This window comes from Fonsecaea erecta (assembly GCF_001651985.1).
Source record: "Fonsecaea erecta strain CBS 125763 chromosome Unknown Scaff3, whole genome shotgun sequence".
Lineage (NCBI taxonomy): Eukaryota > Fungi > Ascomycota > Eurotiomycetes > Chaetothyriales > Herpotrichiellaceae > Fonsecaea > Fonsecaea erecta.
In genome coordinates, this window is record NW_017387246.1 from 3,424,579 (window position 1) to 3,436,717 (window position 12,139).

The following is a 12,139-nucleotide window of genomic DNA, read 5'->3' on the forward strand; positions in this document are numbered from 1 at the left end:
TCATTGTCCTCGTATTCGCCTCCACACTGTCGCCGTCGAGGGCATGAATAAACCCCACAGCTAAAAGGAAACGACGAAACGTTAAAAGAACAACGACAACATTCATTTCACCATTATCCCGTCCCTTCTCTCAGCTCAGAAGACATCACCTCGGCTTCTCAATCTGGTTGGGCTATGTCATTCATCGCATCTCATGAGGTGCGACGCTGTCTGGATCAGCGTGGTGATCGTGTCCCGCCGTCACCGCGTCATAGACTCGCGCGTGTCTTCCTTCAACCGGATCGATCGAGTCCCTGCTCAGGGTGTCCGAGGTATGTCCACTGGCCGCGTCGTGGATGTTGCTGCTGTTGGCAGCAGGTGGTCCCTCGGGCCGGCTCTCGATGGGCGCTAGCTTCTCACCGTGGTAGCCACTGTGCGAAGCAGCAGCCGCGGTGGCGTCTGGAGCGACGGCTGAGCTACGGCGTCGTGTTGCGGCGGCCGAGGCGCCTGTGGTAGCTCCCGAGATGGACTGGCGGTTGCGGTTGGCCATGATGTCGAACGGGTCAGAGGAGAGCTGGAACAGCGACTGCTTCCGCTCGCGGACTTCGTATTGTTCGGCTGGGGTCATATGGTTGTCGAGAGGGGCGACATTCGCAATCTCGGCGGCTGGTGGTGAAGGTGATTGTTAGCAGAAATTGATTAAGAGAGCAGGAATCTTCATACCTGAGACTCGTCGGCGGCCGTAGTAGGGGTCATCTTGGGGTGCGATTCCACCCTTCTTACCGGTGCTGAACCTCCTGACATCGACACCTGTGGCGCTGTACTTGCGTTCGCGGTTCCAGTATTCCTCTTCGGGGCTCAGGCCAGTGAAGCCTACGTTGGCGATTTCAGCCTCTGTTTATATTGTTAGCTCATGACTGAGGAATGTTGAGAAGAAGGTGTGGAGTGACGGACTGCTGACTGGCTTGCGTCCATAGTAAGGATCACTCAGAGGCTCAATCCCGCCTTTGAGGCTGTTGCTGAAGCGTCGCACATCTGCTCCACGTGCAGTGAACTTCTTTTCACGGTTGTAGTATTCTTCTTCTGGTGTCAACCCAGTCAGGCCAACATCCTTGATCAATTCGTCTGTCCAGGAGGCCACGGTTAGCATCGAACTAGGAGGTTGTAGACGCATTCGACAGCCTTACCAGGGACAGGCTTGCGGTTGTAGAAGGGGTCTGCTGCGCGGCCCATGGTTAATCAAGAAAAGACTGCTATTTGCGAGCACAGTGGAAAAATGTTGGGGGAGAAATGTGAAGGTAGAAATAGTGGATAGGCAGGACCAGGGGATCGATCGCGCAGGGCGTATTCTATACATATTATGCCCAGGACCGAGGGAAGCCAAATGAGGAGCTGGGAGAGGGGGAGCAGGCATCAGGACATGACAGAACACAAGAAACTCCGTAAGAGGCGCGTGGTACTGGCGCTCAAGCCCAAAAAGGACTCAAGTTTCGTATATCAGCGCATCATCGTGGTTGGTGGTGGGTGAGAGTTTGCTGGTGAGCTCGACGTCCTGGTGCCCCCATGCATGCTGATGTCGTTCCCGCCACTCTGGAGAGGCTCCCCGCCCTAAGCAAGGGTGCTATGCGAGGAGAACATGGGGAAGTCGCTAGCGACGGGCCTGTAAAGCTTCAGATAGGCTGGGAATTCGGCATGCCAGCAGCACAAAGTAATGCCACCATCCCATAACGGGGCTCGTCCATGGGTGCTATTGACGTAGCTGGGGAAATACTCCGTCAAGGCTCGACTCTTCTGCCCCATTGTGCTTTACCTTGTCAGGCACTAGCTGCTGAGATCTGAACTTCATCGCCCATGATGCTCGTGTGGTGGTGTGGTCCGTCCTCTTGAGTGTCCGCAATCGGGACGACGGCGCAGTATCTCTCGCTCGGGTCTTCGCATAGATTTTCTGGCTAATAGCTGCCTGCACTTGTCTCAGCATAATATCACCGCCGTATCCGGGTACAGTCGCGACGGGAGAAAAAGGGCCGATTGTGAAAAGGCGCCTGGATTTTTGCGAAGCGGGCGGCGAAGCGAGAGCCACCCACGTCAGCTGCTTCCGGCTGCTTGTTGTTGTCGACGAGAGGCTAGTGAGGCTAGGAAATGTGAGGCTGCCCTATCTTGTTTGACAAGTTGAGGTGTCTTGAATCTCGGGGGTGTTCCCTTGTTTCCCTTGTCGAGGGATGGGCTGCACCCAAAATACCCAGGTAGGTTACCTACCTATGCAACTGGCTGTCTTCGATCGGAGAGAGGCTGTCGTCTCGATGAGTATATCCATTGTAGACTGTCGACATCAATGCCGTTGCAGTTGCCAGACCGGTGATGGAAGATTGACCAACAGATATTCTTGGAGTGGTGAGTGGTAAGTGAACACCGTCTCTTTTCCTCCACCCTTGAGCCTCTTCCCTCGCGTCGTTTCCAACCTTCTACCTCTGTTAAATGATTGCGATCATGGTGCCCTGCAAATTCTCTGCCAGAGGCAAATGTACTCGCGGTTCAGAATGCTGTCTCGACCATCCCGAATCTCTATCTCCCCATCGTGAGCCTCACACTCGTGCCACTCTACGCGCCGACGCCCCAGATTTCATCGCGACTCCTCGACCAACATGCAAATTTTACAACCGTGGAACGTGTCGTAATGGCTCTGGCTGTCCCTACCTCCATTCTGCACCCTCGCACGATTCTCCGGTCCCGGGGGCTGCTGCTGACGGAGCTGCAAGCCATGGACTCGGTCCTGCAATCCGCGGAGACCGTTTTCATAACTTGGTACCGTGGCAGGCACAACGCCTACCTCCAGGAAACAACTTGCATTACGCAGGCCGCTTCCTCAAAAATGTTCGTGTCCGCTTTGTCGAAGGGACCCAGGTCATCGATGTCAAGTTTCCTCTAGACGACACTGAACGACATGGAGCCCCTCGTGCTACTAAGGTACAGGTCTCAACGGGCCTCTTTTCATAGTATAATCCTTCGAGCGTTGTGTGGCTCCACTACTGAAGCAGTCTTTGGGCCACGAATGCAAGCAAGCGGTTCGACAAAAAACTACACGGTCGTCGGCTTAAAATCAAGATTCAAGCTCCAGCCAGGCATCATGGGCGACCGAGATCGATATGGTCGGTTCAATTGAACAATGTCTCTACTGAAACCACGAAGAGAGATCTCCGAGAACATCTCAGAGGCGTTTTACCAGACGACATCGTGTTCGGAGCACCGACTTCGGAAAAAACTCAACAGGAAGCTGTGAACCGGGTCAAAGCGCACTTGACACAATCTGGACGCAAGCTGCGAGCGTTCAACCTCGAGCCGAATACGTCTGGCTCCCGCGTGAAGGCCTTTGCGTGTTTGATTCTCCAACCGATGCCCGAGCTCTAGTGTGCCTCGCACAAACCGACGTCTCAGACCTGGGGGTAATATTATGTGTTGCAACGTTGGCTGCAGTCACAGTCCCAGTCCTTCGGGAACTCCATGCTGTCCTCAAAGATAGATCGGAGGAGCTCCAATCCAACAACAATGACGATGTCAGGATTTCTGCGTACAACCACCGAGAGGTCAAGCTTGTCATGCTGCGAATATATGGATGGAGACCACAAGCTGTCGCGCATGTCAAAAAGAAACTAGGCGAAATGTTAACTGGCACGGTTGTGCTCGACGACTCTGGCTCGGCTTTGTGGCATGGCTTATTTGCCACAAACGAAGGCTTGTCGTCTCTCAAGGCTGTTTCTCAAAGCAATAAAGTCTTTGTTTATAAGGATCTGCGCAAACAGCAACTTCAGCTGTACGGCTTGGGCAGTTTATTCGAGGACACCCGCCGCGCTATCATCCAGCTCCTCAGTTCCCTCTCATCCATGTATCTCATTTCTCTTGGAGGGGAGCTCTTCGGGAGCGCAGTGTCCGGAGGCTTTTGTCGGTTGGTCAGGCAATTCGGCAGGAAGAGTGCAACATTGGACATCCTGCAGAAACCGCCGGCTATAGTGTTTCGGGCCAACTCCCTCATCCTCGAAAGCCCTTTGGAAGTGGAGTGCCAACAAGTCAACACGAGCGAGGAATGTCCATGTTGCTTTTCGACTGCCGACAATCCCATCAGGCTCGAATGTGGCCATACCTACTGCCGTTGTTGCTTTGAAGGTCTATGTGAAGAAGTCAAGCACAACAAGGTCCCGATCTTGTGTTTCGAGGATTGCAGCAAATGTGGTCAAATCGACTCTCTAACGGAGCTCAAGGGAGTTCTCAAACACGACAAATTCGAAGCGATCTTGGAGGCATCCTTCGACTCCTATATACGATCCCATCCAGAAATGATGCAATACTGTCCGACGCCAGATTGTCCGACCATCTATAAAGTCTCTGAAGCAGCTGACATGTTTACCTGTGTCAATTGCTTGACTTCCATCTGCTCCCACTGTTGAAGATTGAGTCACGACGGACTCAGTTGCCACCAAGCCCATGACGAGGACACGGCCTCGCGTGAAACCTAGAGGTACAAAAAGGAAAACAACATCAAAGACTGCCCGAAATGCGGCACGGCCATTTCCAAGGAAGGCCGCTGTAACCCATCATTTGTGGCGGATGTGATATCCACATGTGTTGGACGTGCCTGGAGTCCTTTGCGAAAGAGGACGACTGCTACCGCCATCTGCAGCAGGCCCATGGCACCATTGCGACGCGAATCCACACGAGGAGCAGATTGAGTACCAAATCAAGCAGAGGACAGTTCTACTGTAACCGAGTACAGCAGTACGAGACGGAGATGGGAAAACGAAGGCGATGTCCAAAGAGAATGGCATGTAGGGGGTGACATGTGGTATGTAAATAAGAGTCTACGAGACGCTTAGCATCGTTCTGTCTGGGCAGTGAGAAAAGCAAGAGCTCAGTCTAGCATCAGTCACATTAGTCGTCATCTCGCCTCCCTTGCTTGTGAGAAACAATCGAAAACGTTCATGGAACTGAACAGCCAATACAGCATTGAGTATGGGGGCAACTATGGGGGGTATCTTCTCCCTTTCCGCCTCTTGCATTCTTCAAGTAAAGATTCAAGGACGTCAGTCAATCTTTTCCTCCATAAGGTACAATAAGTACAACAATTCACCGGTGGGTTTTCCTTCGGTTGCCCTTTGAAGTAGTTCCTTTCGCCCTATTCCATATCCGTTTCAATCAATGCTCCATGAGCTCCAGCACTAAGCATATTGATAATCCAATCTCACAATATCGATCATTTTTTGGTTTCCCACCGCCCATCCCATCGACAGAACCGAAACGTTCTCCTTCCGAGACCTCCGCTCAAGAGAGGACCACAACACACATCGACATCTCTCTCCTCAGGCGGGTTTCACTTGTATTAAAGAGTGGTTTCAATGTTATTTTCTTTTCCCCCGTTTTTGCTAGGGAACACGATGCTGAGAAACGATGACAAGAACGCTTGCAATGCACAAAAACTAATCTCACAATTCTGACGGTAGTAGAAACACTTCTGTGTGTGCTAACAGAAATAGCATGACGCTGTCGAGGCGAAAAGCTACGAGGATCATTCTATCTTCTTGGGCGTGGCTGGCTCTTCAAATCGATCAACATTCAGTATGATTCGCCGCTCCATTGCTGAGTCGAGGTCGGGTAATGTGAGGTAAATTGCTGTCCCACAGTGGTGGGAGTCGGTGTTGGAGGTGCACATTGGTTGGGGGCGTTGAAGGTCTTTTGTGTCACACCAAACATCTCTCCCTCAGGGGTGATTGGAGGTGTGTACAGACCGTGTTGCACCAAAGAGGGGAACTGGGGCTTCTGAGGCGTGGCATAAGTTTGGAAGTATTCGGGGCCAGCGGGTTTGGTGATGGCTGAGGGCGGGCTGATATCATATGTCGGAGTCAATGGAGCCCTGGAGGCCGACATCGCAGCCTTCTGGGCCAGGAAATTGGTCAAGACTCGAGAAACACCAGAGTAGCGTACCGAGGCATATTTCCGTGCCAAAATGCCCGAAGGCTCGTGCACTTTCTGCAACAGTTCCATAACGGTGGTGCTGCAGAAGTGAGAGCCAAACTCATTCGCGCGAGCTTGAGGTCGACCGAGAATATGGCGGGCCAGAACAAGGGCCGAAAGGGCAAGGGTGTGTGACTGCCTGGACACGAAGTCTCGGTGATACAGGGCGATCTCCAGGATGTAAAGTGTCAAGCTTTCTGTTTCGGGGTCGTAGACATTGTCCTTGACAGCCAGCCGCATGAACGCGTCGACTGTGGGGTGCCCAATGGCCCAACCAAGAGTCGACAGAACGTGCCACTCCATCTGCAAAAACATGTCCTCATCATAAAGCGAACAGCACATAGATTTCAACTCTTTGATTGTGGGAACCTTCTCTTTCTTGTCTCCGTACTTGGCTGCGATGAGCAGTGCAGCGCAGCCAACGAGCTGATAGTGACGCTTGTAGACGACGCGTTTCGAGCAGTAACGGTCAAGAAGGTTGATTGTGAGGAAGAGGGTCTCGGGTAGGAGCTGAAATGCAGTGTGGGCTTCCACCAAGAAGTCGAGAAGGTAAGGTCTCATGTACCATTGAATCTCGGTTTGGATGTCGATTGCGTCAACGTCAGGCATGGTTTCAGCCTTCACGAAATTGTCAGTTCCAATCCGCGTGTCAACATCCAGTGTCACTTACATCCACCTTAAGCATATGCTCAAGCATGTCTTGCTGGTATTCGTCTGCGTCTCTTCTTGACATCTCGGAAGCCATCAGATGCTGACGATGTCTGGCAATTTCCTTCGTGTGGTCAGGGTTCTTGATGACTGGGCGGCGAGGCTCGTCGAAAACTTCAACGGCGGCACTCTCGTAGCCGCTGTCGTTGGACCCGAAGGATGAGATTCTGTTGTTGAAAGACATGGTTGCCGGATGGGGAAGACGTGAGATGAATAGTCAGCTGGAAGTGAGTGAGGAAGAGAGACTAGATATTGGGATTGCCGGAGGGGTGGAGATTAACGACGGGATAAAAGTGAGTGACAGTCGTGTAGTTGGCAAAAGCTTTGAAAGGAGTGAAATGATCGGACCGCAATCAAATGTTGCGCGAGGCTGGAGGTGGCCAGGAACCAAGGGAGTTAAAAAAGTGTCTCTTCTAGACTTGGGAAACTGGAGCGTGCGTCGTGTGGTTAGCTGGCTGATGATAGGCAGGTGAGGTGTTAGGACATACCGAAAAAGAGAAAGGGCACGGCAATTGAGAAATCCTTGTTACTAGGGATCAGCACGAATGCTCTTCATCTGGCCAAGGATTGGTATGCCAAGTAGATTGACTGCTCGTGCGTAGGTTCAGCGAAGGTCGAATGAACGACTCCGCCGGGGTGTGATTGGGGCCGTGGACTGGAATGCGGGCTAACGAGGCCACAAGAGACCAGATTTTGCACTGGGAAATCTAAAATGAAGTCAGTCGTGTCTGAATGAAGGGATGGGATGGACGAAGAGCTCTGACCTTGAAATCTGGAAAGCACGCTGGCTATTCTAGACTGCGGTGACCTTGCTTTGCCAGGGAGATGCAAATCTACTTAGGATATCCAGTCAGCGAACACTTCCCGAACTGCGTTGAAAATGTGGGGACACGGCAGCACAAGGGTTGACAAGGAGATGGTTCCAGCCGGAGGGACATGATTGTATGCGGGCCAGAGAATCGATCCAAGTCCAAAGTATTAGATGGTTATGGGCGACAGCGGTGTTGAATTCCTCTTCCCTGCGGTATCGTTTGGGCCTTCCGTCTCCCCTTCATGGCAAGAGGATCGTCGAGCATCACGAGCGTATTCCCCCTTTCTCAGCATCTGGGTCAGGCAAGCTGGATGAGGCAGCTGCATTCCATCCTGCACGGCATTACCCAGCACACTTTGAGATGGTTCAAGCCCTCCTCTTTTGTTCCACTTGCCTAGGAGTTTTCACCTAGCCCATCTTGGGCTCCTCTCCTTGATATCGGTTGGGGTGGGGTCCAATAAGGCATAGCTGAAAGGGATCAGGTAAGAGTCCACAGGGAACCAGAGGATACGGTGAAAGCAGGGTGGAATCGTCCGTGTGTCCAAGGACTAAGGTGGAAGCTGTCAAAGCTATGCGTCCAAACCAGATTCTGTTGGAGGTGTATCGTTTGACTTCTGGATAATGAGGCTGGACCTCTGGGCTTTGTATCCCACTAACTCCTCCACATGTCTGAGCCAGCAACGGCGACAAGCTCCTTACCTCTTGGTTGAGATCGATGATCTTTCTGTGCCCGAGGACCCCAGGCAGAACGCTATCCAGAACGTTCTGCGTAAACGAGTGCAGGTTGGTCGAGAGGAGTGCAGGGTGGGTGGTGCAGCTCGAACACGGCTCAGGAGGAACAGGTCAGGAGGAGAGTCGAGGACATGAGAGATACTCAGCCGAGTCGTGATGTATCCGAAGGTCCAACGACGGGAGGAGGAGAGGGAAGGAGAGGATAAAAGAGGACGAGGTCAAGGCCTCATGGGAATGAGGAATTTGAGAGAAAGGATGGGGTGGTGGTGGACGAGGAGAAAAAGGAACAGGAGGCCCGTCTGAAGTCTTTGAGATGAGGAAGAGCGAGTGGAGCAATCAAGGGTACGAGATGGTTGGCCCTGACAGCAGCGATTGGGCGCAGGTGCAGCCCCAGACACGACTTGCAGGGGTTGACAGCAGGACAGCCAGGGAATCAGGGACGGCGGCGAGGTGGGCAAAGTTGAGGTTGCAGCTTGTGCGGGTTGGCGGATTGCGCGACAGCCAGCCAGAGAAGCCAGAGCTCCAATTATGCGGGCTCTGCCTCTCCAGAAACGGCGACCATCCCCAGCCGCAAACCAGGGCGTACGGTACAAAGAGGTATGTTACTATCCTGATGGTCAAGCTGTATCATGGAAAATTGCAGACACGGGCCTCGGGCAGCCTGTGACCGTCATTGTGGCAGCCGTTTATTTGTCCATCCTCTATCAATGGCCAGTGGTCCCCCAGCGGTCCCTCCAGGTCTCCGGCATGGTTGTTTCGCGGCTAGCCTATCGAGAGGCCTGGTCGCCCAGAACACGGGGGAGTGATAGGCACTGGCTTCAACTAGACCGCCTGGAAACACCTTCTTTGGGCTATCTGGTAGGTATCCCAGTGCCTCGTATAGGTACCACACCACCTTTCATCGGAGGTTCGTGAGACTTACCACCAACCTGTCACTTTACCACATCCACTGTCCATCACTGACACAAACAAATTTCCTTTTACTTCCAAACATCATCTTCTGACGCAACTGCACAGAACTCTTCCTATGTGCGGAGCAGATCCCAACCCGATGTGCTTCTTGTACCGAGCTGAACACCCTCTACCCGTAGTGTTTTTGCGTTACCCGTACGAGTACGGGCATTCTGTAAGTAATACTCTTTCGCCGTGCTTGCATCCTTTACCCTTTTTTGTCCTGTGTATGTAAAACCATACAGCACATCGGCTCTGGTCGCGCGGCTGGCGGTTTGAGCAGAGCGCGTCAAGGCGCGTCCATTGGCCCATGTCGCCGTCAGGTCCTTGTTTTCGAACCTGGCTAATGCAAGCCTGACGGAGTCCACAATCTTGACTCTTGACCAGCTGCTCGGGCCAAACATGACCGGCCAGCTGCGAGCGAATTGTCACTGCAAGACCCAAGACAAGTGTACCCGGCACGCGGGAATTGCTACTGCTTGCGATCTTCGTGATTGACGTGAGATGTTTCTGCACGGCCTATCCGGAGTTCGTCCTCTTTCCTGTCATCGCTAGGAGAAGACTTCCGGCATGGTCATCACTCAAAAACAAAAAAACAAAAACAGACCTGGTTTCTTGCCGATATCAAACGACTTGAAGCAGGTATCGAGCACGACTTGATGCTGCACAACTTCTGGTGCCCGCCTCTTACTGCCTTGCATCACTTGATTCCAAAGTGACCCCGGAATTGTACGACTGTGGGAGGACAGGGGTACGGTCAATTAGGTTTCGATTTGTCCCTGCCGTGCCCTAAGATCCAGAGATCTACTCCGTCTTCGGTTTCCTATCTCGACCAGTTTCGGACCATCACGCAGCGTGAGTGGCCAACACCCCTCCCTCCAGCCACCCCAAATGGTTCCAAACCTTCCATGTGTGTCCAGGTGTAATAATGGAGTGCAGTCAGCTGTCCCGCGAAGTCATAATCTTAGAGGCGGGCTGCTCGTTTCTGGCAAACTCTCATCTCACTCAAGCGAGGCGATCTGATAAAGCTGTTCCCCTTTACCGGGCCCCTGTCATTCTGTATCTCTGTCCCCCTTGTTACAAGCAGATCGGCAGTGCAGAGACTCGCCGTGTACCCTTCGTTACAGAGTCGGATGCAAGTTTATTCGAGCGGTTACAGATCCGTGTAACTCAACACGCATGAACCTCCGGTGCCTCCTTGACCGTTTCTTCTTGGTGATACCACCCACTGCAACTGTACCTTTACCCACCCATTGACATCAGCAGCGAGCTAGAAAGCCCCCCATGGGTTTTAGACCGAAGCATCTCCTCAGCATCTTGCCTGCCTGACAACGGTCACGTCTTCATACCGAGGGACGAAGCTTAGTCTGAGACGATATGACGGGAACCAGACTCCACGTCCGGCACCTGTGTACCAAGTTTGAGAGAAGAAAAAAAAGGTTCGGAGGAACGCGTGTGCCGGAGATGACGCTGAGACAGCCGGGCGCTGGAAGTCCTCCAGATCGATCAGCACCTGCTGGTTGTCAATAGGCTGTTATTCGGAGTTGATATAATTTCTCTTCTATTGAAACTCGTCTTCAATCCCCGTGATTAAATATACTACCCCATTTTGATACTTCAATACTTGACGCACCACATTGTGCTGTTTGTCTGCGCTTAACGGCAACATGCAATTTGGCCCCCTCCCCCCCGTCCAGCCAAAAATCCTCCTTGATGCCCATTATTATTATTATTATTATTATTGTTATTGATGAAACTTGTTTCCCCCCACCGATGAGCGGAGTACCAACTCGACGCGCATGTTTCCTTTGACACGCGACTTTCTTCAAATTAGCAGCCATAGGGAAAAAAATTGTCTGAATTTTTTGCATACTATGACGTGCCCTTGGAGCGCCGAGGGGCCTTTAGCTCCCGAGGCTTCCATCATCTTCAGATCTGCTCGGCGTCCTTCGGACTTGGACGGCTCGAGATTAATCCATCACTCAATTCTCTGGAGATACCACGGTTGGCGACATCTGAGGGCTGCCTCGGATGCAGCATTATCCTCACTGTATCACTGTATCAGACAGCAGTCTGCTTGACTGACTTGAGTATAATGGACTCAGCAAAAGTCACTGCTCAGTGATCAAGCAGACGACGACGACGACTACAAACATACTGTCATGTTACATTTTGTGAGTAATTCTGTGCCGAATGGCAAAGGTTTCGAGCTTCGTTCCGTCTTGCCGATTCTCCTGGCAGGGGCTCAGGCCTGTTCACTGGTCTTTCATAAAGGCTGTGCCCTTTCCACGGAGCCAACGCCCTATGCTAGACCCAAGTCAGTCTCGAGTGAGCGTGAAATCGTTCAACAAACCACTCAGGACAGACAGAGTCGTCCTGACCTGACCGGTTCTTTGGCAGCCAAGCAAACACATTTGCCGTGAAGATCTCTCGACATGATGGGCATCGATGGTATCTGCATGCAACTTGAGTCAGCGAGCTACCCCGACTCCAGCCCTCGTATATCGATCGCCTAGACCGCCGTCGACCGTTGCGGCAAACGCTCGCCGTGGTGCTATTGGCGAGGACAGGTTCGTCTGCAGAATCACGCTCCGACAACTCGCCAGCTCCGAGCAGAGCTCTCCGGGACTGCTAGCTACAGGGTGTTCTTTTCGCATCTAAGCTTTTTTGTTTTGTTTTCGGTCTCCTTGTGTGATTGACACCTCGAGAACGACGTTACAAAGGCCCGCGCACCCCGACCACTCAGAAGCCACAATCGACCTTTGTTGCTGTGGCCCATTCCGTTTCTGATATCATTACCTAGTTTTATAGCCGGTGCTAGACAATCCTTCGAGGATTGTGAGTTGCGAAAGGCCTGCACCGGGGAGTTAGAGAAGGCCGCCGCAAGGCTGAACACAACTCGAGACCCAATGGAATCCCGATAACAGGCACTCTCCGTCGCCCTTCTCGAGCTGAGAG

At 52.4% G+C, this 12,139-nt stretch overlaps 3 protein-coding genes across 3 annotated transcripts; 1 reads left to right on the forward strand and 2 right to left on the reverse strand.

Moving 5' to 3' along the window:
* Positions 1–181: 181 nt before the first annotated feature.
* On the reverse strand, positions 182–1,212 carry AYL99_04488 (hypothetical protein; the record flags this gene model as incomplete). The annotated part of the gene is made up of 4 exons (XM_018836002.1): positions 182–645; positions 703–873; positions 934–1,104; positions 1,167–1,212. The coding sequence occupies 4 exons, from the start codon at positions 1,210–1,212 to the stop codon at positions 182–184; spliced, it is 852 nt and encodes a 283-aa protein (XP_018695652.1).
* Positions 1,213–3,142: 1,930 nt separating this feature from the next.
* Positions 3,143–4,418, forward strand: AYL99_04489 (hypothetical protein; the record flags this gene model as incomplete). The annotated part of the gene is made up of 2 exons (XM_018836003.1): positions 3,143–3,210; positions 3,269–4,418. 2 exons carry the CDS (start codon positions 3,143–3,145, stop codon positions 4,416–4,418), a joined length of 1,218 nt encoding a protein of 405 aa, XP_018695653.1.
* Positions 4,419–5,580: 1,162 nt separating this feature from the next.
* AYL99_04490 (hypothetical protein) lies at positions 5,581–6,871 on the reverse strand (the record flags this gene model as incomplete). The annotated part of the gene is made up of 2 exons (XM_018836004.1): positions 5,581–6,597; positions 6,650–6,871. 2 exons carry the CDS (start codon positions 6,869–6,871, stop codon positions 5,581–5,583), a joined length of 1,239 nt encoding a protein of 412 aa, XP_018695654.1.
* Between the last annotated feature and the right edge of the window lie 5,268 nt (positions 6,872–12,139).